General features: G+C 40.2%; 1 protein-coding gene across 7 annotated transcripts in view; it reads right to left on the bottom strand.

Annotated features, from left to right (window-relative positions):
* The window catches only part of syt14a (synaptotagmin XIVa), a 41,229-nt gene extending 15,147 nt beyond the window's left edge, over positions 1-26,082 (bottom strand). For 3 of the 7 annotated variants that reach the window (XM_028437402.1, XM_028437403.1, XM_028437404.1), the window contains exons 1-4: positions 14,895-15,504; positions 14,743-14,790; positions 7,421-7,573; positions 1,780-1,980 (exon numbers count right to left, since the gene is read on the bottom strand). In XM_028437402.1, the coding sequence (XP_028293203.1) occupies positions 1,780-1,980; positions 7,421-7,573; positions 14,743-14,790; positions 14,895-14,979 (487 nt within the window). In that variant the 5' untranslated portion in view covers positions 14,980-15,504. Of the gene's footprint in view, positions 1-1,779; positions 1,981-7,420; positions 7,574-14,742; positions 14,791-14,894; positions 15,506-24,862; positions 25,247-25,948 lie in introns of those variants that run through there. The other 4 variants (XM_028437406.1, XM_028437407.1, XM_028437408.1 and 1 more) reach the window with 4 other exon arrangements.
* Positions 26,083-26,432: the final 350 nt, after the last annotated feature.

The raw sequence follows: 26,432 nt of genomic DNA, 5'->3' as shown, positions 1-26,432 counted from the left end.
TCCACTCATATATGTTTAAGCCTTTAAAAAATACCTTGCTATTTTAATCAATGACTCTCTTACTTTTCAACCACACGTTGAGAACCTTGAGAAGCAGTGACGTGTAGTCAGGGTAGGCAAGGTAGGCAGTGCCTACCCAAGGGTGAATTGATATTTTGATTATTTGTTTTAATTATTATATAAATATAAATAATTTATTTTTCAATTTCCGATAGCCTACAATACCTATAAGTTTGAAAGTGGCTGCATTTTGTGTTTTTCATATCCCAAATCGCTAAACATCGCTATTTCCTATCCGCTATAAGGCAGGAGGAGGCCACACCCCTTCTCAAAGGCACGTTGCTGCTCTACCTCTGTTCCCATAGCGTGTCTTTGCGCATGCGCAGTCAGTTCCCCAAGATGACAACCATTTACGTCAAAAGGCAGCTCTTTACGCTGCTTTTGGACGTAACCGCGCTACGCTAAATGCTATACCTAAGTTCACAGTGCATTAGTGAATTGATATCACGTGACTGCTGCTGCTACGTTCTCTTGCTAGTGGGCGGGATAACAGGATGACAGTGCTAGAGACGATAAAGAAACTTTCTTTTGAGGAAAAACGACAGCTTTTAAAAGATGGGAGACCAACACCTGAGTTACCAGACCTTCAGCAAAGGTAAAGTCAGAAAATTGTTCGTATTTTCTACAATGAATGATACAAAAGGAAGGATTGGCTTTGTGGATGCGTCTCACTGAGGCTGTTCCGAGTTGTTGTTGTTATCATTTTCTCATTTTTCTGTATAAGCGGCTATTGTGATTATGACATCGACAAGCGCTGCTTCAGGGTGTGTTTGTGTGTGCGGCAGCAGCAGCAGCAAAGTACACTGTTATCTGAGTGAGCTGTTTCAAACACTCACCGGAGTGTTAAGATGCTAACTCACTTTCTTGTCATCCTCATCTCTTTTAACCATAGGGATAGTCCATTTAAGGTGATAATCTAATGTATTGTCCAACCGCTGTGTCACATTGGGTCACAAAGACGTCAGATGGTGTCAAAAGCGATACGAGGCAGTATATCGGCTGCTAAAAATGAAACTGATTGTGAGTGCTCACACTGCGCTTCGGATTATCTACATACTGAATTATCTATATACGGAACGTAAATATATTAACTGCGGATAAAGGGCAGTGGTGGCCTGGTGGTTAAGGAATGGGGCACTAAATCAAAGGGTCACTGGTACGCATCTCCCTGGTTCTGAGTACCTTATATTAACCCTAAATTCTCCCCGGGCACTACACCGTGGCAGCCCACTGCTCCTCAGGGAGGGGTTAAATGCAGTGAACAAATTTTGTGTATGCAGCTTGACATATAAGACAGTAAAGTATAAAGTATATTCTATATTAAACCGCAGTGACAATGCCCATTTGGAGCTGACTTTTTACAAAATGTGGATTAACAAGGGAGAAAGGAAACATAACTTTTTCAGCTTTGTCCCTCTGAATGAGGCTAAAGGAATGTATATCACTGTAGCAAAACCATTATAAAGTTAATTTTTCAAAACACTGCCCCTTTAACTTAAAAGAACATTTGACACATTACATCGTCCTATTTCAGTGCCAGAACACACAAATTGCCCAAAATGTCATGAAACAGTTTAACAGACTGAAATCAAAATCAGTTCATGTCATTGTAAAAATACTAGAATAACTTTCACTTTTTATTGAAGGGCTTCTGTGAAGTGATCGAACATGAGCTGCAACGTTTGTGCACGAGTGAGTGAGTGAGTGATGGTAACTAACTTCTGTCAGCTGAGGCATCGCTGCTGTATCCATCTTGTTGGCTCTGCCAGCGGAAACCTCGTGCATGTTGGATGTGACACATTGTGTTCGCTCCTCTTCTGAGGCTGCGTGAGCGTGTGACCGCTTCCTGATACTGACCCATGAGCTCATCCTCACTGTCCGTTGATGAACCCTTCAGGTCACCGTCACAATAGCTCTTATCTGTTTAGGATGGAGAAAAATGATGAAAAGAAACCTGGAGCACATGCAGTTAGCACTGGCTTTTAACATGGCTTTATTAAAGGTGCAGTACGCAGTCTTGGAAAACTAGTGTAAGAGTTAAAATGGTATTTGGAACACTGTTTGCAGTTGTGTGGAGTTTGCAGTATGGATTATGTTCATGTTCTGATTTGCATGCTAGTGCAGTGTGCTCTACCGCTAGGGGGTGCTAGCGGATAAGAGTAAGAGAAAGAGAGAGACAAAGAGGGACTTTCTACTTCGGGAAGTCGGTCATCCGAGTAAGTCGTGAAGTTCTTCCTAGCAACGCTGGTCACCATATTTGTTGGCAGTGGCCATTCGTACGGTTGCTGTATTAATATACTGACATTCTATCCGTGCGCAGCACCCCGATTTGGCCAGTTTAGGTCACGTGATAGGTCAGTCATTGGTCAGTTTAGGTTGCGTGATTAAGACTAAACCTTACCATAAACCTAACCCTAACCCTAAAAATTGTTGCGATATTGGGGGATAACGTAACCCTAACCCTAAACCTAAGATGCTACGTACGTGTACTGTACCAATAGCACCGGGGGTTGTCCGTACAGCAACCGTACCAATAGATACTTTCATATTTGTTTGGGGGAAAACAACGTGTTGACTCCCATTGTAACAGAAGAGGTTTCACCATGCTGAAGAGCTGCTGCACTTGTGTTTGGCTGTTCGTCCTATGGCAAAAAGAATTCAGATATAAAGTTATTTATAATTCCAAAAGAGAAAAATCACAGAGAATGCTGGCTTTCCTTCATAAGATGGTCGAAAATGCTGAAGTCTGGTAGGTTGTCAGGTTCTGTTTAGTTTCAGTTGTCTGTAGCCCTTGTGGTCCTCTTTTTGTTCTGTGTGTCTTTGTTTGTTCTGTTTAGTTTCCATGCTAGTTCTAGTTTCTTGTTTTAACTCTTGTCTTTGTGTTCCCAGGTGTTCCTGCTCACCTCTCAGTGACGTCAGTGTGTTTGAGTTTCCACCCAGGGGTGGCCCGTTACCAATCAAGCCTCCCTCACTATTTAGTTGTTTAGTATTTGAAAAACAGAATGATTGCTGGATCATTGTCTATGTTACCCTCCTTGTGTGCTGCTGCATTTCTGTACTGTGTACTTTGTACTTGTTTCTTTTTCGATTTCAGTTTTTGTAAGTTTTGATCATTAAAATGGACTGGTTCTATGAACAATAAAATGCCTGCTTGCTGCCTGATTCTCTCTCTGCGCTTGGGTCCTCATCCACAACCCACAAACATTACAGGATGGACAAGGGTAAAAACTGGTCTCCAAAAACGTCTCATACCTACGTGTGCTATCTACATTTCATAAAGGGTAAATGAACAGTTAAGATCTGAAATGAGGATTAAGGATTTTAGGGGCATCTCAGTGGCTTTAGATTTAATTCTAGATTTATATCCATTGTAGCTCTGTTGTGAAGTACACTGTGATTATTGGCGTGTAAGGATTTTACAGCATATTTCATAAAATAGGCTTTTTCAGGCAAAAGTTGCATGAATATTTTGATGGCTGGGGCTTCATATGGGCACTCAGATATCTCTAGCACTGTTAACTTGGCCTTATATAGTCCCCTGGCCTCTTCTGGTAGTGTTGTATGAGTGTATGTAAGATGGTGCCTGTTTATTTACTACCGCTAGCTTCATCTGTGACGTAAGCCCAACTTCCCGAAACAAAAAAGTTATGAGCAGAACCTGCTAGTTTAGACTTAATTATTATACCACCCACCCACATTGCCTACACTAGCATGAATTCAGCTAGCAACACCTTCCATTCCTGTCTGCTCCCATCGAGGCTCAGTCCAAAGCCACTTTAAAAAAAAACAATCCCCCCCGAAGCAAAACAAGTACTGAGGTGTCCAACAGAAACGAGCAGGAGCCTCGTTTGTCTCCACCGCTCAAAGGTCTAAACACATCATGTATGACCAGATCACCCACTAACACAGAGTGTTTCTGAACAGGATCTTAAGCTCCACCTTTAACTGTGGTCCATATAATTCAAAGAAAGCCAATGGTGGACACATGCACAGCCACAAGAGAAGCAGTGATAGGGTTAATGTTTAAAATAAATATAACGTGCATTATACACTCATGATCAAAATTTTAAGACCAGTTTGAAAAAATTGCAAGAATTTACCTTTTTCACTGTTGGATCTTAGGACATGACGAAATGGGAGTGAGACAAAAAAAAAAAATGAGTAAGCAATTTATTGTAAACAATTAAATGAAATCAGCTGTTCATCAGCTGATCAAAAGTTCAAGTTTTGATTTTAAATTTAAATAACTAAATAACATAAATCTGTCAAAATGTGGATTCAATGTCAGGTATTCACACTTTTATGATCTCCTGGTGGCAAAGGCAACAAAGCTTTCTCTCTTTGAACGTGGTCAGATTGCCATTGCTGCTAAGGTGTGATGGAGTAAGAGTCATTTTGAACTTTTTAAAAGATCCTGAGGGTTAACCGAACAAAAAAGTCAAGTAGTAGACCCAAAAAAAATGTATTGGCCCTGAGCAGATCTGATTGGCCTTCTGTCAAGACAATAGATGATTCTCCATCCAAATTAAGCATGTTACTGGCCCCGACTGCTGTCCGATAACTATCACACGACATCTGTGAGAGAAAGGCTTTAACAACAAATAACGTCTTAAAAGACCTTGTGTCCTTCAACACCACAAAACTGCCTGTTTGGAGTTTGCACAGAGCACCAAACATGGGACATTGAAAGGTGGAAGAAAGTTGTATTCTTTGAGGAGAAGAATGTAACCTTGATGATGGTCCCGATGGCACTAACGTTACTGGCATGAAGAGGAGATCCACTGAGATGTTTTCTACTCGGCACAGCGGAGGGGGCGCCATCATGATCTGGGGTGCTTTTTCCTTCATTGGAACAATGGAGCTTTAGGTTGTACTGGGGCATCAAACAGCTGCTGGCTATTTATTTTATTTATTTATTTATTTATTCAGTTTATTTCCGACATGGTTACATTCACTTTTTTTTTTTTTTTTTTTTTTTTTCTTTTTTTGTACATGCCGAAAAAGGAGACGAGAGAAGCAGTTTGCTTATCCGGGTCCCGTCCCCTGTTTTACCATCGCAAATTTACATGGGTTTACATGTCTCTCTGGTCAAACATTCTTGATTTCTTCTGAACGTCCATCTGTAGTCAGTGTTGTCCTCTCTATCTTTGTTTGTGTTCGCCTTGTTCCCTGCCAGACATTGTTAGCATTCCTCCAGTTCAAGAATAGTTCCTCTTTCGAAGGTGTTTGGAAGGTTTTTCCCTTTTCATCCACAATGTCACCTTGTTTTGTCTCTACATCAAGGGTAATCCAGCTGTTGTTAGTTCCATTGGCAGTGTTGTATCCTCCACTGTCTGATGATGGGATCAGATCCAACTTGTATAAACACATCACTACATCCCAGTTCACAAGCAAGGCAGTATTTTAATGTAATATATCTTAGTTCATAAGCGTGTTTCTATCTGCTGTTGTTAGTTTTATTGGCAGTGTTGTATTTTCCACTGTTAGATTTAACTTGTATAAACACATTATTATATCCCAGCTCATAAGCAAGGCAGTAATTTCATTGTATAAAAAAAAAAAAAAAAAAAAATCGTGTTTCTAACTGCACATATGACAATAAACACTTTGAATTTAAATTTAATGTAATCCTTAATCACCCCACCACCTAGCAATTGAAATGAATAAATGACAGACCTTTTTTACTCTTGGTTTCACATTTAGATCGGTCTCCGTAAAATAATCACAGTCTGAGTTTTGTTTCCAGTGTTTATATAGATCTGGGTCCATATCCATGATTACCATCAGTAGTGTTGTTGTTTAGGTGGATCCTTCGTATTTTCCCAAGTTGTCCATCGTTTTGACGAGAACTGGTTTTCCGTCCTCTTCTTCCAGGATGTAAATCCTGCAGTTTTTTGACCAAGTCTTCATAATCTTTCCTTCTTTTTTTATTTGGCGTGCTTTCCATGCAATGCTTGCATTTTGTTTCGTCAGGTTTTCATTGATGTACACCTTCGTTCCCTTGAGTTTATTTCTTTGCTTGAGTATTTCTCCTTTGAATTTTATATTCGTGAAGGTTATTTTTACAGCATTTCTTTCATTCTTTTCTTTCAGTACCTTTGTTTCGCTTTGTAGTCTTTCCAGTGAGTTTTCCAGCGTCTTTTCCAACGACTTTATCTCGGCAGATAGGTTTTGTAGACCCTCGCGTATCATCTCCTTGACCTCTTCCAAACCCGAATTGGGTTCTGAAGGGCCTCCCTGCGGTTTTTTCACCATTTTCCTTCAGTCTTGGGCCCAGTTTTTCAGGCTGTTCAGGCTGTTCAGCTGTAGCCAGCTGTAGCCAAGGTCGTGTTATCGGAGCAAACGAAAACACGTCTGCTGTCTCCAAAGACCAGAGAATTTATTGGAGATGATGCAGGTTCATACCTCATGACTGGAGGCCCTTGTCTGTGTGGTAACGCTGCACTTCACAATGCCCGCTGAACAAAGAACTTCTTCCTGAGGAATAACGACACTCTTTTGGATCCTCCTGCATGTTCCCCTGATCTAAACCCTATTGAGAACATTTGGGGATGGATGGCAAGGGAAGTTTACAAAAATGGACATCAGTTCCAGACAGTGGATGCTTTCTGTGAAGCCATCTTCCCACTAGCCTCCTGGAAACACTAGCTATTTTTATTATTATCCATCCTACTTTATTTTCTACTACTGTAATGTGTGTGTTTCTGATACCTATTTTTAACAGTCTTTTACTTAATTATACACTTATTTATTGTTTATTCTTTCTTTTGTCTTTGTTAAACATTTGTGATGTGTTCTGTGGCTGTAACAAAAGCAATTTCCACCTGGGATTAATAAAAAAATTCTGATTCTGTTTCTGATTATAGCATGCCAAAACAAATTATTGAGGTGATTAGCAAGAATGGGGCAGCTACATTACTGTCTTTTTTTGAAACGTTTAGTTCTATTTTAGGGGGGTTTCTGGGCTTTGATCAGCAGATAAACAGCCTATTTCAATTTTATTATTTCCAATAAAAATTGCTTACATTTCTTCTTTTTTGCATTTTGAAGCTGTACTGAGAACCTACTCAATAACCAACAGTGCAAAATGTACATTTTAGCACATTTTCAACTGGTCTTCAAATTTTGATCAGGAGTGTATTAACTCAGATCTTCTGTTGATATTGGACATATGAAGTCTTTTGTAGATGGTTGGGATGTCACATTCTGTCCAACAGGGGGAGCCAGAGGTTTTTAAATATAACTGAGTTGCATACATACAATGTTAAGTGTATTAACATAGATAACCAAGATGTGGTGAGAATAATTCAGAAAACGTGAAAGCACAACATCGTTAGAAAAGGACATTTTAAAAGCTCACCTTGAAGCTCTGAGCTTTTCCTGAAGTCATCAAGGCACTGAAGGTTCCCTGTATGCTCTATGGACAACTTATTGTTCAGGTACCAGAAGACGAGGGTCATCAGGATGATCAGGAGGCCGATGACTGTCAGAAAGCCCAGGACCTCAGGAGAAACTAGACACACATCACGCGTTACGTACAACATGATAAGCTGAGCCAATAATTCCTGTTTTTGATCCGAAACATGAGTGGGCTCAAGTTAAACATTTCTATTTAAATACTGTACATATTATTTTTTTATTGATTTATTCTTTGAACTCATTAATTTATGTAATTGCACTGTCTTGGTTTTAGATTGGTGTAGGTCTTTTATTGCAATACCCACCAACCATTCTCACACCAAAACATCGGTACTAATAGGGGGATTCCAGGTAACATAAAATAAATTCCGGTCGGTTGATTTTTGGCAAAAAAACAGCGTTTTTGAGGATTTAAAAAAAAAAAACTTTTTAAAGAAGGAAAGGAGGCGGACCATTGATACCTTGTTGTAAGGTGACATTCACTTAGGGCTCTTGATTATAGGCAAAATGTTTTATCTTTGTGTTTGTTACAGAAACTACTACGTAATAAAATTCTATGCATAAACAGGTGAGTAATCATATTTTATAATGTTTTATCCCCCTACCGGTATTATAAATGTAATGGATGAAGTAATGGATGACAGTTAATATTTTGAGGATTTTTCAAATGTCAGGCTGAGGGTTTTCAAGTGCGATCACGTTATGTTTGAGGTAAATACACAGTCACAGCCAGAAATGCATCCCTAATTATCATTGCAACATTTTATCAAAACCAAATAAATGCAAGGCTCAGTGTGTACTCCTGTTTGAATAAAATAATACAAACCATCATTTCAAGATGTACATCATGTTCTCAAAAAAATACACAAAACAACAGCAAAAATACACAGAAGTGACTCGAAATACACTACAAAAACACACAAGAGAAAAATATACAATTTTGTTAATGCTCAATAGCAACAAAAACAAAACTACAAAATAAATACACAAAATGACTCCAAAAAGATACAAAACAACAGAAACACAAATCATTTGTTGCTTTCAATGGTCTTTATTCTAGTGCTGTCATGAATATTAATCATGTGACCATCAGGTCAGACAGTCACAGTTTTGTGGCCCCGCCCCCCTATGATAAAAGTTTCCTTACGGTGCGATAATACTTCTAGTCAATCCCAGGAGTCCGTTAATGTGGATGTTTGTTAGCAGGATATCTCAAAAGGTTCCGAACAGATTTAAATGAAATTTGATGAGCTGGTAGAAAATGTTAAAAGGAAGAATGATTTACATTTTGGAGATTCTTCTCCAAAACTGTTAAATGAGGACTTTACAGTGGGGCAAAAAAGTATTGTCAGCCACCAACTGTGCAAGTACCCCCACTTAAAAAGTTGAGAGAGGCCTATAATTTTCATCATAAGTATACCTCAACTATGAGACACAAAATGAGAAAAAAAATCCAGAAAATCAGATTGTAGGATTTTTAATGCATGAATTGGTAAATCCCTCGATAAAATAAGTATTTGTTCACCTACAAACAAGCAAGATTTCTGGCTCTCACAGACCTGTAACTTCTTCTTTAAGAGGCTCCTCTGTCCTCCACTCATTACCTGTATTAATGGCACCTGTTTGAACTGGTTATCAGTATAAAAGACACTTGTCCACAACCTCAAACAGTCACACTCCAAACTCCACTATGGCCAAGACCAACGAGCTGTTAAAGGACACCAGAAACAAAATTGTAGACCTGCACCAGGCTGGGAAGACATACAAGACCACTGATAATCTCCCTTGATCAGGGGCTCCATGCAAGATCTCACCCCGTGGGGTCAAAATGATCACAAAAACAATGAGCAAAAATCCCAGAACCACACGGGGGGACCTAGTGAATAACCTGCAGAGACCTGGGACCAAAGCAACAAAGGCTACCATCAGTAACACACTACGCCACCAGGGACTAAAATCCTGCAGTGCTAGACGTGTCCCCCCTGCTTAAGCCAGTACATGTCTGGGCCCGTCTGAAGTTTGTTAGAGAGCATTTGGATGATCCAGAAGAGGATTGGGTGAATGTCATATGGTCAAATTAAACCAAAATAGAACTTTTTGGTAAAAACTCAACTCGTTGTGTTTGGAGGAGAAAGAATGCTGAGTTGCATCCAAAGAACACCATACCTACTGTAAAGCATGGAGGTGGTAACATCATGCTTTGGGGCTGTTTCTCTGCAAAGGGACCAGGATGACTGATCCGTGTAAAGGATAAAATGAATGGGGCCATGTATAGTGAGATTTTGAGTGAAAACCTCCTTCCATCAGCAAGGGCATTGAAGATGAAATGTGGCTGGATCTTTCAGTACGACAATGATCCTAAACACACAAGATCCTGGAATGGCCTAGCCAGTCACCAGATCTCAACTCCATAAGAGAATCTTTGGAGGGAGTTTAAAGTCTGCTCTAGAGGAGATCTGCATGGAGGAATGGGCCAAAATACCAGCAACAGTGTGTGAAAACCTTGTGAAGACTTCCAGAAAACATTTGACCTCTGTCATTGCCAACAAAGAGTATTGAGATTAACTTTAGTTATTGACCAAATAAATATTTTCCACCTTAATTTGCAAATAAATTCATTAAAAATCCTACAATGTGATTTTCTGGATTTTTTTGTCTCATTTTGCCTCTCATCGTTGAGGTATATCTATGATGAAAATTACAGGCCTCTCATCTTTTTAAGTGGGAGAACTTGCACAATTGGTGACTGATTAAACACTTTTTGCCCCACTGTATATATAGATATTAACCATTATGGGAATTTCAAAGGCCGATACAGATACCGATTTTTTAAAAAAATTTGATGGCCGATATCTAAAGCCGATTTTGGAAGCCAATATTTGACACCGATATACTTTTTTTTTTTTTTTAAACACATTGATTATGAAAGACAATTGAAACACTCATATGACATAAATGTATATATTAGAACTTAAATTAAATACTGTACACCAATAGAACTCTTAACAGTTATTGAACTTGAAATATACCCGTACACAACCAAATAAAACAAACACCCTTATCCTATTAAGGATATAATAGGATAAGGATATTTTATTACACACTATTATATTGCTTCTACCTCTCTCATGCACACGCTATTATAATTATAATTTTTTTTGTTGTATATTCATACATCTGAATGGATGTTTTATATGTTTTTTCTTTTTTCCTTTAATGGCTACTCTAAAGTGCCAAAAAAAATAAAAAAAATCGAGCGATGGCCAATATTGAAAAAAGTCCATATATCTGCCGGCCGATTTATTGGTCGACCTCTATTCATATGTGTATATATATATATACTTGACGTTACCTTCATTTATGAATAAAGGAAACTACAAGTGGGCAGGGCAGCTGTGGCTACAATAGTAGCTTACCACCACTGTGTGTGGAGTGAAAGAAAAAGAAAAGGAAGAAAATATACATAAAATTCAATGCAGGGTTATTATTATTGACTAACTAATTTTTTGTTTAGGGATGCATGGGTTCATGGATTAGGATCATAGGGTTATGGGTAAACGGCAACGTGTGCAGGGACGTACTGACATTTTGCAATGATGCTAGGACATGGGTCCACCTTGGCTCTTTGCAGGTGGAAAACCAAACTAGTTGTTGGGAAGAATGGGTTTAGCGAACCCGAACCGAACAAGCTCTCGGTTCCTTTGGTTGAAAAGGGGTAAAGGTGGCTGTGGATCTGTTGAATAACAACCACTTGGACACAAGCAGGGGACTGATCACCCCTAGCTGGGTCACCTGGGTGAGGTAGTATGAAGATTAGAATTAAGATTAAAGACCCAAAACACTCTATGATGGTCCTTCACTGATAACGAGTCCAAGTATCACAGGAATGTGTATTCAACACTAGTGCTAATGCAGTGTGCCCTAAACCATGTGATATACAGTGATGCAGGAGAAAGTTTTTGTTTGATGGCTTCAGTGTGTATTTTATGCATGTGCTGAGGTCACATAGCGATGTTTGGAGTGCTGGTGGGCTCACACCGCAGCAAATTATCACAGTTGACAGAATTATTCACAGCACAGATGGAGCCATGCAATGGGCTGTCCTATTTTCTCCTCTTCTCGACATACTTTAATAAATCAACCATCGTTTGTTTTACTCTAGAGAACAAGCGTGTGGGCAATGTGTGTGGGAATGGTTGATGACTCACACACTAAAGAAACAAAAAAATGACACAGAGCTCTTCACACTTATAAAACGTTCTGTGTCAGGACTTTCTGTCACTTTTACTTTAAAGTTTGTATCTAAAAGTACATCATCAAAGTTACTTTTAGGAACTTAAGAATTTTGCAGCTAGGGTTTGTTTAATATCAGATTCTGTTATTCGGACATAGAAACTGAAGTCTGGGAGGACTTTGAGTTGCTAATTATTTACAAGCTTCTAAATCTAAGTTGATTTGGTTAAAATATGTCGCTGTGGCCTTTTTGTACAAATGTGTATTATGGACACATACAATATGTCATATCCTAACATCATAATCCATATCCTCCACCATACTTTTCCTAAGCTAAGAGCTGTATTCTTATTACTGGCTAGTGTTTGTATGATAAAGAGAAGATGACCAATTACAAAACAATTAGTATATTTCCAGTATTTTCAAAAGTTCTTGAAAAATGGGTGGCAATTAATGCAACTGGTTAACATATTAAAGCTGTGGTACTGAAATTATTTTCTTCAATTAAAAAAAAAGATTCTTATTAGCATCTTATAGTATATCGTAAAAGTAATAATTTCTGAAAAATATCGTACGTCTGCGTGCTGTCTGTGCCTTACAATGAATTAATTTAGTTAATAAAATCCCAGAAGACCAAATCTTGGCCGCCACACCCTCCAGCTCCAATCACAGGATTTAGAGAAAAGAGGGGTGAGCAGAGCCCACGAAGGAGCCTCCTCATTGGCTATCGTAATATATAGTGAACCGCGTGCACGGTGCTAACACATACCCGTGACAGTGACATTTATTTTCGGCAACAAAATACAAACTAGGAGATGCTTGGATGCAACTTCAGACTGTCAACCTATGCATGTGCACATTCAGTGCTCGTGCGTGACTTTGTAAACTTCCAGAGGAGGAGACTAGGAGGGATCATCAGAGTGGGGGGCGGGATTTACGGTTCAAATTCAGCCATGTCCCTCTGTCATGGTTCAAGATTCAGGTAATGCAGCTTTAAAGTTGTCCAAATTAATTTGCACCCTATGCAAGTTGGCTCAAGAACACCATTCTACAGAATCTGTAATAACAATGTTTTTGGAAAAAAGTAAAAAGAAAATTTGATAGAAAAAAATATGTAGGAGCAGTTTTCTTATAGACTTGAGAAAAACATTTGACATTGTAAACCATTGTGTACTTCTTTCAAAGCTTTATTCATCAAATTTTCTGACCCAGCAATAAAATGCATGGCCTCATTACTTGTCTAATAAAAAAGGGGTATTGTGGTCAATGGAATGGAAACATCTTTTGTTAACTGTCCATTAGGGGTCCCTCAAGGATAAATTCTGGGGTCCATTTTATTCTCTCTTTTCATGATTTGCCAGATGTTTGTAAGAATGTGGATATACAGTTATATGCTGACGATGCAGTGATCTATATAAGTGCAAAAGCATCAGATGAAACAGCTGAAACTCTCTCACCAGCACTAAGGCTGCGTCCCTCCTTTTTCCGCTGATATAATCGCAAAAATCACAAGGTTTGAATGTAAATCACAGGAAAAGAGGCTACCAGGCTACGAGGAACAAAAGTGAAACTACAAGAATATCACATTGAGAATGGTTGCTCACACTCACCTTCCACTGACAAATATGAATTATGTTGACTAAAACATAATGTGTAGGGTCGGGACAACGCGTCAACATAATCGATGACGTCAACATATTACGTAGCAAAATGTGTGCCGATGCGTCGTCCGACCAAAACAAAGATGGCGGCGCCGGAGAATAACTAACGTGAGTGGCTCCTCCAAGTTTCAAAAGTGCAAGGCAGTGAAGACACACTCGTTCGTCAAAGGTAGCTGTTCCCCGTAACCCTCGTTCTATATCCCGGGTGTTACCGGACGTCAGCGCGTCAACGGTACAAGGAGGAAACACCGCCATGACATCAGCAGCAACACACACACACACACACACACACACACGCACACGCACACGCACACACGCACACACACACACTAAAAAGGAAAGTTTATTTTTTGTTGGAAAAGCACTTTTTGTATTAGCATTTGGAATTTTGAGTTGAAGAAAAGCGACAGTGTATTAATTGAAGTTGTTATTTTCAAGTGAATGAAGAATTAAAAGATGCACTTTTTTCAGTAAGCTAGGCCTGTGTGTTATCAACATAACTTTTAAATTCTGTTAATTCAGGAAGGACACCATGACAGGCTGCCGGCTCCCACTGCCCTTTTTTAAAATTTTTATTGAATGCTACATCTGACTCTGAATACTTTATTTTGTACTTTTATATTTTTACTTGAATACACATACATTGCAATGTTAAGGAATTCATGTTTTTTTTTTCATTTTAGATATGTAAATCAACATGAATAAATTGCTTTTAGTCAGTTTATGAGGCAATAATCGAATCGAGTCGAATCAAATCAAACTGGAAAAATTAATCATTAGATTAATCGATGCATCGAAAAAATTATCGCAAGATTAATCATTTGAAAAGTAATTTTAGTTTATCCCAGCACTAATAATGTAGCTAAAAATGTCTCTGATCCCTTTTTCTTGAACAACAGAGTGCTTTGTTTTATGTCAGATATAATCTGATAATATGGCTCACATATAATAATATATGGGTTTTAAATTATTTAAAGTTGTTCAAGGCATATTATTGCATTGCTCATTTACATGATCTCCAACCCTTGTCAGTCATTTTGAGTTTCCATAAGAGCTTGGGTATGCGTGTCCCGTTAAATGTTACTGCCGCAAGGATTTGTGGGTCGGCATTATCTCGGATGCATCAGTGTTTCCTAGGTTAAAGGAGGTTATAAAGAAAGGATTGAGCCTCCTTTCCTCAACTTAAAAAGAATCTGAACGCTCCTTATCATGACCACCACTTCGACACTTCCGGTGGTTAAGGAACAGTGGATAGGAAAGGAGATAGGAAGGACTATTTGGACACAGCCTAAGAGACATTCAAGGCTGCTAATAAAGCTATCCTGAAGCTAATCAACACTGAGGGGAAAAAAGCTCTTATCCGCTTTACCTTTTCTGACGCAGATCAGCTCATGGACTCCACAGTTACGCTCGCCACCTGCAAAGACAATACAGTTTTAATCAGGCAACTGACAATAGGAGCAACTATGTAAAAAAAAAAACACAGACACACATAAGATGAAGGACTCAGGTAAAGCTTACTGACTGACACAGGGAACCACTTCTTTGCAAGTCCGACATCAGCAAAACAACACTTCCTGTTTAGACAATGGGCTGTACCATTCATGCAAACACTGAGGGAGGAGTTGGTATGTGATGATGAGATGAATGTGGGTGTGTGTGGAGCCAAATATTAACCCATTCTGCAACATTCGCCACACTCACGCTGCGTACCGTATGACCCTGTGTGACCCACAGCAGCAGCACATACTGAGCCTGGCAAGTTGTCAGCTAGTTCCATTTGTTTGTACCTTAACCTGTACTGTGACGCACTCTGTCACATACACAACTGTATGTGATCACTGCTGTTACCATGGTAACTAATCGGCTGACAACTGATGATTCAATCCATCTTTTAGTGTGGTTTGCATGTTCTCCCAGTGCTTGCATTGGTTTTTTTTAAGCTTTCCCTGTGCTATTTTTATAATTTCCACCTTTATGAACACAGTTTCAGCTATTTCAACTTTGAATTCTTTCATATCCAGATTTTGACCTTTAACATGTTCAGTTAGTTTCAACCCTTTTCAACCTTCTTTGGCGTTTTTCAACTATTTCAACCCATTTCAACCTTTCTGCTAATATTCAGCTATTGCTAGATTAATGTTTAGCTAATGCTAGGTTAATGCAATTTCTGGGTTAATGCTAATGCTAATACTAGGTATATGCCATTGCTAGATTAATGCTAATGTTAAGCTGATGCTGGGTTGATGCTATTGCTAGGTGAATGCTAATGCTAGATTAATACTAATGCTAGGATAATACTATTATTAGCGCTAGGCGAATGCTAATTCATGTTAATGCTAGGTTAATGTTAATGCTAGCTAATGATAATATTAATGCTAGCTTGTGCTAATGCTACGTTAATGTTAGGTTAATATTAGCTAATGCTAATACAAGTTAATGCCAATGCTAGCTAATGCTCAGCATATGCAGTGTGACACGGGCCAGCACCTGCATCCACACTTGCATTTTCTTCGGGAAATAATGCGGCATTATAGCATTAAATTAGCATTAACCGAGCAACATTAACATTAGCATAGCAATAGAATTATCCGAGCATAAGCATTAGCTTAGCATTAACATTGACCAAGCATTAACATTGACCTAGCATTAACTTTAACCTAGCATTAGCCTAGCATTTCCATTAACCTAGCTTTAGCTTCGTATTAGCATTCACCTAGCATTAGCATTAGTCTAGCATTAACATTAGCCTAGCAATAGCATTAACCTAACATTAACTGCTCTATTTACATTCTAGTTTCCAATGTTGTCAGTGTTAATTTTCATTCACGTACCCCCTATGATAATTTGCGTAGCCCTGGGGGTACCCGTACCCCACTTTGGAAACCTGGGTTCTAGTTGAACTTATCATCTTATCAGTGTTATAAAGGTTTATTGCCTTTATTATCAGGTTCACTTCTGTGGACTGCAGTTCTAAAGGTATTGTGTTGTCTTCGTATGTTCACAATGAACAGACAAGGCGTGATAACGTGTAGGTTAACTTTAATGCAGTCTTCACACATAAACCATATCGTGCTGCCTGCATGGCTGCGTACCACCAACTAGTGTTACCGCGCATGCGCCTAACTACTGCGGCATGCTGGGATGTGTAGTATTCTAATAACACACAGAACACCACATCTTTCCCCCTATAAAGAAGACATAATATTTACTCCTTACAACAAACCATGCTTAGGTATAATACTAATTATTTTTAAACTTTGCATTTCCCCTTAAGCATTATAACACTTGTAAATGACCTTTCAATGTAAACACTTTTTGTTTTGAAGAATAATAAAGTGCAAACTCACTAAGCATTAAAACATCAACTTAGATTCATGTAAACATTTTTCACACACATTTTTTTTTTTACATTTTTTTTTTTTTTTTTTTTTTTTTTAACATCTTACTATTAACTTAAGGGTCCAGGTTGCACCTGTGTTTAGCAACAGTCCATAGTCAGGTGTCTTCAGCAACTCTCAATCAGCCTTTTAGGTGGCTGAGCATGTCTCTTAGGTCTAAACAGTCCTTCAACAGCTGGCGACTGTGAGAGTTTGGAAAGTCTCTCAGCAGCTGGTGACGCAGACGCTGCTGTCAGACCACAGTCAGTGTGGTCAGGCCCACTGTTAGTTGGCTCTACAGATTCAGCTGTGTCCTGCTGAACCGTGTCCTGAACTGCAGTGTCCTTTTTAGTCTGCTGTAGTTGAATATCTGTTCGGTTCCTCCTCAGAGACAATCCATTCTCCATCTGAATCCTGAATGAGCGTGGCGCAACTTCCTCCGTGACTTGTCCCTTTTGTCTCCACGTGCCTGTAGAGATGTCCCTGAGACGCACTGTGTCTCCAGGCTTCAGCATGGGAAGGTGCTTTGCTGTACGATCATGCAGCTGTTTTTGTTTCACTTTTTGTTCCTCCTTTGCTTGCCTGACTTTGTGTGCACTTTTGGGTGTCAGCAGGTCTTCACTTACTGGCAGGTTAGAGCGAATGCGCCTACCCATCAGCATTTGGGCTGGTGACAGTCCATTTTGTAAAGGTGCACTCCTGTAGATCAGTAAGCTTTTCTGAAAGTCATCTCTGTCCTGTGCTTTTTTCATCATGTTTTTTACTGTTTTCACAGAGCTTTCTGCCAAGCCGTTGGACTTTGGATAGGTTGGGCTCGACGTACTGTGCTGGAACCCCCATTCTTTGGCAAAGGCAGCGAACTCACAGCTCGAAAACTGCGGGCCATTGTCTGAAAACAGTTCGCACGGGACGCCATGTCTGGCGAAGACAGTCTTGAGGTAGCTGATGACAGCTTTACTCGAGGTTGACTGCAGTGCTCCAACTTCAGGATAGTTAGAGAAGTAGTCGGTGACCACGATGTAACTCTTACCATCATAGTCCAGCAGATCAGTTCCTACCTTATAGTAAGGTCTGTGGGGCACCGGATGAGTCATCAGTGGCTCCGCTTGTTGTTTTGGCCTGTAGGTGCGGCACAGGTCACATGACGCTGTTGTCTGGCTGATGTCTTGGTTGATTCTTGGCCAGAACATCACTTCTCTTGCTCTGCGCTTACACTTGACTTCTCCGAGGTGGCCTTCGTGTATCTTTTGGAGCATTTGTTTGCGCAGTGAGGGTGGAATCACAAAGTTGCTCCCCTTTAACACTATGCCATCCACCACTGTGAGCTCTGCTCTGTAGTTCCAGTAGTCACGTATTTTCACAGGGCAGTGTTTTTTGTTTTCAGGCCAACCGTTCTGTACTGTGCATTTCAGTTCTTTCATTGTTTCATCTGCATCAGTCTCTCTCCGTATTTTTTCTGTTCTGTCAGCTGTTACTGGCAGAGATGTCACGATCATGTCCACATATGCCTGTATTTCTGCGCTTTTCTCACTGTCGGCACGTTCCTCCTTGTCCACTGCTCTAGACAAGGTGTCGGCGGTGTACATGTATTTTCCTTGTGTGTATAGCATGTGCACATCGTACTTTTGCAGCCTGATCAGCATGCGCTGTATCCGTACTGGACAGTCATTTAGAGGTTTTGACATGATGGACACCAGCGGTTTATGATCAGTTTCTACTTCAAAAGACTGACCATAGACATATTGGTGGAAGCGCTCACATGCATACAAACTCGCTAACAGTTCTTTCTCAATTTGAGCGTACCTGGATTCGGCGCTGCTCAGGGCTCTGGATGCATAAGCGACGGGTAGCCACTGCTCGTCGTGTTTCTGCAGTAGCACCGCTCCCAGGCCGTACTGTGATGCATCTGCCGATATCCTGGTGCTCCTCTCTGGGTCATAAAACTGTAACACGGGCTCACGTGTCAGCGTCTCTTTCAGTTTCAGAAAACACTGTTCCTGCTCGTGGGACCACGTCCATTCGTTTTTTTGTTCAAGAAGACTCCTGAGAGGTGCTGACTGTGTTGAAAGCTGTGGGACAAACTTAGCAAGGTAGGTAACCATCCCTAAAAACCGTCTGACCTCATCTTTATTGGTTGGTCTTTCCATGTTGTTGATTGCTGATGTTTTTCTCGGGTCTGGCTTCACCCCCTCTTCACTGACGACGTCTCCCACAAAGGTGAGTGTTTTCACTCCAAACTCACATTTGTCCTTGTTGAGTTTCAGATTTACTTCCCTTGTTTTGTCTAGCACTTGTCTCAGCCTTTCGTCGTGTTCTTGTCGCGTTGACCCCCATACTATGATGTCATCCATCATTGTCTCTACGCCTGGAATGTGTTCAAAGATCATGTGAATAGTCTTGTGGTAGACTTCCGGCGCTGACAAGATACCATACGGCAGACGAAGAAACCTGTACCTGCCCTCCGGCGTGTTGAATGTGCACAGTCGCGAACTTTCCTCGTCCAGTCTCAGTTGCCAAAACCCAGACGACGCGTCTAGCTTACTGAACCATTTAGCTCCAGCAAACTGTGCCATAATTTCTTCTCTGGTTGGTAACTTGAAATGTTCTCTTCTGATTGCTTTGTTTAGGTCCCTTGGATCCAAGCACGTCCTCAGAGCACCTGTTTTCTTTTGCACGACGACCAGCGAGCTGACCCATTCAGTTGGTTCATCTATTTTCTTGATGACCTCCAGTTTTTCCATGCGCACTAGTTCCTCTTTGAGTTTTTCTCGCAGTGCGAACGGGATTTTCCTGCAGGGATGAACAACAGGAGGCACACTTTTATCCACATGTATTTTATGTATTCCAGGTAGACATCCAAGTCCTTCGAAACAGTCTTTATACTCCTCCATGAGTGAGTCTTGATCATTTGCAGATTCTGGTGATGTCACAACAAACACTCTTTTTACCAGATCGAGCTTGGCACATGCGCTGAGTCCCAGGATTGGTTGTACTCTCATGTCCACGATCAGTAGCTGTGCTTTTATCTGCCGGCTTTTGTGTTTGAAGGTTGCAATGCATCCACCTTTAACAGGGACACGTTCTCCTGTGTATCCTGTCACTTTTGTTTTCACTGGATAGATTTTGCTCTTTACAGTGAGTGTTTTGTAGTCCTGCATAGATAGCAGATTTACGTGGGCACCTGTGTCTAACTTGAATGGTATTATAGTCTCATTTACCTCGATTGGCAGAATCCATTCCTCCTTTTCGATTGTACAGGTCTGCACCACATCCACAATGAACTCGTCATCCTCTTCTTCCTCATCGACTGTGTGAACTTTCTGTTTTGTAGCTGCCTTGCAACATTTAGCATAGTGATTGCTTTTTCCACAGTTGTTACAGGATTTTCCAAATGCAGGACATGACTTAGGCTTGTGGCTGCCTCCACATTTACCACACTTGAACTCTTCAGATTTCTCTTTTTGGTCTTTTTGTTTGGTAAATGTTTTCTTTTTCCTTTGTTCTTTATGTACTGCATGAACTGTAGTTTCACCTCTCCGTAGCTCTTTTGCTTGTGCTCGGGTGGTTTCTGCTGCTCTGCACATACTAACACACTTGTCCAGTGTGAGTCCTGTCTCTCTGAGCAGTCTTTCTCTGAGACCATTATCCACTGTGCCACAAACTATCCTGTCTCTCACTAATGAGTCTCTCAATGTGTCAAATTCACATGTTTTACTCAGCGTGTGGAGCTCTGCTAGGTACTGATCAAAAGGTATTCCTTGCTTTTGGTCATGGGTGAAAAACTTGTACCTCTCAAAGGTCACGTTCTGACTAGGCACGAAGTAGTTCTCAAACTTTGTCATTAGCTCTGCCAACGTCAGATTAGCTTCATCCAACTGAAAGCTATTGTATATGTCCAAAGCATCTTCTCCAATAACATGCAAAAAGATATGAGCTTTCTGTTTATCATCATCACCCCCTGCTCCACTAGCTGCTAGATATATATTAAATCGTTGCTTAAAGCGTTTCCAGTTATCAGCAAGACTACCAGTCAGTTGCATTGAAGTGGGTGGACTTAGCTTCTCCATGAGCGTACGTCGGGGTGAGACAACTTCCACAGCTCTCTGTTGGTGCTGGTTGTGTTCCGATTCGAGCCCGAGATCCTCTCCTTCTTGTTCGATCTCCTCTCCTTCCCCCGTTTCACTTCCACTGTTACTCGTAACAACGCCCGTAGCCATTAGCAAACTCCGCTGGCATGCTGTTTTGTTAGCACGTTTCACTCACGCGACCGGACTTTTCCTTTTTTTTTTTTTTTTATTCCGTCGTTCTCCCGTGGCAAAACATCCTCCTGTAGCTGCTCACGGCCACTTCTGACACCATGTGTTGTCTTCGTATGTTCACAATGAACAGACAAGGCGTGATAACGTGTAGGTTAACTTTAATGCAGTCTTCACACATAAACCATATCGTGCTGCCTGCATGGCTGCGTACCACCAACTAGTGTTACCGCGCATGCGCCTAACTACTGCGGCATGCTGGGATGTGTAGTATTCTAATAACACACAGAACACCACAGGTATCACTGTAGAACAAAAATAAACTCCGACTTTACAAGGTGAGTGTCTAATAGGATGAAGTGAGTGTCCAGCAGGAGCTAATTGGCTCAGCTGAAGCTTATTCTGCCTTTCTTTACATTTACTTTGCCTTTTAACCTTCCTCTACCTGCTTCCTTTAGCTCAGATGTTTTTTTCATTTAATAAATATACGGTCACATAGCTCAAGATTACATTTACATGGTTTTACATTTACTTGTGCTGCCTCCGCAGGAAGGCCCTACAGTAGAAATGCTTTCGAATTTCAGCAGTGATGGAGTAATAAATTAAAACAGTACATTACCACAGCAGAATCACTGTGCATAAAAATAAATAAATGTTGTGAAATTTAAATTTCTACAATCATAATTTATAAAATAAAAGGCAACATTTGACAAATCTCAAAGTGTTGATTTAAAAGAAAAGATATATAAAAAGGACTGATAAATTACCAAAGGAAACAGAAGTTAACCCACGAGGACAACGAGCTTCTGGCAAATGGTTTAGTAAATTTAGACAAGCACAGTGTGTGAGAGTTCTTAGTGAATAAGGAATGAGAAAAAAGCATGGGAAGAGCCTCCCACACACAGCTGCTGCTTTTCTGCAGTATTAAAACATGCAATGCTGTTGCAAAGAACTAAAGATTATGCACTTTTTATTAACTTACACATGCTTTTATTTTTTTATTTCCTTGTCTGTACATACTGTCAACACTACATGTAGTGGAATCTTTTTGTGACAGTTATATATGTTTTATTTTTGCAATAATATAAATACATTTATTATATTACAAAATGGTGACCATTACCAGCCCTCCCTTTATTAAAGAAAGAATATAAACAGAGAGGGCAGTGTTAAAGTGCGTTCACACTGAACACGACTTCAGTGACTATAGTTGCTTTAATCGCCCGTGATGAGTCATTTGAAGTCGTGCTTTGTGCTCACTCCATCGCTTCATCAAAAGCATGTGTCTGTGTACTTCTTTTACGGCTGCACGTGTACAGCACTTATAGTCTAGACAGAGCCACTTATATTTACAATTTAAATGATCAACTCACAGAGTTATCAAAGGATGAGTTCACTCTAAATATACTTAGAATTTAAAAAGGCTTTCATCCCACTTTCAGACAGTGACCACCGGGGGAGTGACGTGGGGAGAAACTCATTGCCGATCACGACAGGGCGTCACTCAAAGTCACTTGAACAAGGGCTTTTTAATGATCCTCTGAAACCACACACACAGCCCATTACTGCCACAACCCCCTAGAGGCATGGCGACCAATTACAAAACGACGAGTTCCCTTGACGGAGAAGTGCTGAAAGGAGAATATAGCTGTATTCGAAATCGCATAATAACGTACTACTCATACTAAGTCTCATACTCATACTAAGTCTGACGTCAAAATAAGTATGTAGTGTGTTCCAATTAGATAGTATGGAAATATTTAGTATGCAATAAATACCCGGATGTATACAATATAGGGACATTTTTGAAGTATGCAAGATGGGTGGCACACTTCATACATAACGTCCCATGGTGCATTGCGAGTGGAATGTAAAATTATTCTAGGACCGGCTTCAAGCTAAAAATTAAACATCCCCTTTTCAAAATAAAAGCATCACTTCCATTAGTTTTTAACTATTTTGTAAATAGAGCTCTTGTTTTGAAGTTAACCAGAAATCTAGTCAGTAGTACAATGGAGGGTCTCCATTGTGTTTATGAGCTTTATAGATCACATGACCATATGTTAATATTCTACTGTTACTTTCGGAACTTACAAAGGTGGAGAATAAACAGATGTTTAACCTCAGTTTTTGTCGTTGTAGGTTCGAAATGAATCTTGGGAAACTTAGTATACTCCAGCCTATGTCTGCAGAGCCGGAGGCCCGAGGTCTAGGACCCTAGGATTAATCAACAGCACTATACTATACATACTTATTTACTCTTTAATTAGATGTGCTAAAAACAAGAGGGTCCTAAACCAGTGGGTCCCAGACTTCAGGCTCTGCAGACATATACTATTGAGTGCTGTTGGCCATGTCTGCGTACGCCGTTGACGTGACACAGTAGCATCAGGCTTAAACAGCCTCAGGACATCATGTCTGTGACACTAACTCACGACACGTTCTACACTTGGTTTGTAATCACCTCCACTGATGCTGCACAGCCCAGAATGTTCATCTGTACTTTAGGGAGCATTTTCTCTGAGGAGGAGGAGGAGGAGGAAAAAAGAGTAGGAGGAGGAGGCGTAGGTGTAATGGATGTTTCTAAAAAGCGCGGGTTAGAGCAAAGCTGCTGTATGACGTTTGTTGCTAGGCAACCATGACAGCAGCACAGACGCAGACAGGCCTGTAGGGCTGGGGGGGGGGGAAATGGTCCTACGTATCCCACCAGGAGTATGTGTGTATTTCCTTATTGGTTCAACATTTAATGACCAAATAAAGGGCGATTCTGTATTTTAAGGGACGGTGGGCAGCCCTAGGACCTTTACAGCGTGCTGTTAGACTCATCCCTGAGGGAGGACACACCAGGGGGAGACACATGCCGGGTAGACTGCCCGAGGGGGAGACCCAGGCCCCCTGTCTAATGTTTTGCGGCCCCCAAAGGCAAAAACACACACAAAATTTAAAAAATACACAAAATGACTCATAAAACAGAAAATGATAACAAAGACAGACACAACAACCACTTAAACAGACAAAATGACTAAGAAAACACACAAAACAACAACACATTACAGATAAGCTCCAGACACACAAACTGTTAACAAAATTACATAAAATTAAGAAACTACAACAAAAAAAACAGAAATGGACTGCCAAAACACACAAAACAACAACAAAAATGCAGAAAATGACTAAATAAATAAATAAATACACCAAGAACACCACAGACAAAGACAAAAAAAAGACAAGGCCCTGTGTTAATGTTCTGGTTGGTCATTGTTCTAGATGCTGACATGAATATTGATCATGTGTCCCTTGGATCAGATACAATCACATGTTTGTGGGCCCCGCTATGATAGATTTACCCATCCCTGTTCTACAGGTTAACCTACAGAAACCTTGTTCCCACCTTTAAGTCACTAAACCGTCCAATGAGCAGTAAGAACAGGCTGTGTGAACAAGCTATATAAAGTTAGTTCTATTTCTATTCAAGTTCAGGTGAACAACACAAAGGAATAAATGCAGTTTGGGTTTTAATTCAATTTCATTTTGTTTCAGTGACATTACACAGTAATGAAGGAGCTGTGCCAAACAATGTCACATGGAAGATCAATAATCAAATTGATAATCATTAATAATCAAGAATTGGTTTGTAATTGAATTGGGAGAATGTTGTGATGCACACACACACACACACACACACACACACACACACACACACACACACACACACACACACACACACACACACCCCACACACACACACACACACACACACACACACACACACACACACACACACACACACACTGTTGCTAAGGATAGAGCTAACACACAAACACACAGAGCTCAGCTGTGATCAGCTACTTACCCTCCATCGCCATGATGCTCTTCTGTTGTGGCTGAAGCAGGAGGGCGGGAGGGCTGTTGGAACAGCCCACTGAGGCTGAAGGAGGGGGGGTGGGGGGAGAAGGTGGAACAGCCCACTGAGGCTAAATGAGGGGGGGGGAGAGAAGGATGAAGAGCCAGTGAGGCTGTAAGCACTCACAGATCATAAACAAATCAAATGATTTATCCTTTGGAAATGAAGAACAGCATGTTTAGTTTTATTCTGACAATACGTGTTGTACATGTCATAATAACGTACTATTTATACTAAGTCTGACGTCACAATTAGTATCTAGTGCGTCCACATTAGATAATATGAAAAGATGAAGAGTACGTGAGAAATACCCGGATGTACACTATATGGGGACATTTTTTCCAGTCTGCACGGTGGACACACTAGTCATACTCAACCGTCCCATGATGCATTGCAAGCTGAATGTAAAATGGTCCTGGGACCAGCTTCAAACTAAAAATTAAACATCATCTTTTCAAAACAAAAGCATCTCTTCTTGTCTTCCATTAGTTTAACACTTTTGTAAATAGAGCTCTTGTTTTGAAGTAAACTGGAAGTTTAGTTAGTAGCACAATGGAGGGTCTCCAAAAATCTCTGAAATGTTGGCATTAAATGTGTTTCCGTGAGACTTATGCATCAAATGAGCACATGTTGATATTCTACTTGGAACACTTTCTCGCAGAAAATGTTTTCAGAACTTTCAAAGGTGGAGATATTTAGCATCAGTGTGATTTTGGTTTTTGTCGCTGTAGGTTCTAAATGCATCTTGGGAAACTTGGATTTATACTTCAGTGGGAACGCACATCATCCGAATGATACTTAGACATAGTAGACAGTATATACTCATTGTGTTTGTAGTGTATAGTACGGAGTGTGCCATTTTGATCAAACACCGTAAGAGTGAACCCTCTACAGACTGAGTCAATTAAAATTATTTAGAATTTATCCATCTGAAACTAGATTAACCTTGTAAAGTAATCTGATTACTAATTTAAAGTAGGACTACCTTTGGTTTTGGTCAGAAAACAAATGAATTGAAAGGCTTATAGTGCTCACAGCGAGTGAATAAAGGATCGTTCCATGTGATGATCCTCATCCCACGCATTATGTAACCAAAGGTGTGAGCTGTGCTCTGCTCACTGGGAACAATAGCTTTACACACACACACGCACACACGCACACACACACACACACACACACAGGTCAGCACTGAAAGTTGGAATGAGCTGCAGAATCAGAGAAAGTCACACATCAACCAATCCAAACATCTTATTACATATTTACTAACAAGGTTTGGTTTTTGACATCATCATAAACAATAGGTTTGTTGACAAACGCTCATGTGACGTAAACACTGGAAATGTATTGTGCATTGCATTGTGGGATTGGGAGTTCATAGAAGAGATTTACAGTTTTTTTTAGATTGCTTAAGCATGATTTTCAAAACAGGGCCCGTGTTTTCAAAACACTACACACAATTAGCACAACCATACACCCAATTACCAAAACACTACAGATCCTTTGCATAATTAAATTGAGA

This window comes from Gouania willdenowi, chromosome 22 (assembly GCF_900634775.1).
Source record: "Gouania willdenowi chromosome 22, fGouWil2.1, whole genome shotgun sequence".
NCBI classification, from domain to species: domain Eukaryota; kingdom Metazoa; phylum Chordata; class Actinopteri; order Blenniiformes; family Gobiesocidae; genus Gouania; species Gouania willdenowi.
The sequence above is the reverse complement of the archived record's forward strand: the minus strand, read 5'-3'. Positions and strand labels throughout refer to the sequence as shown.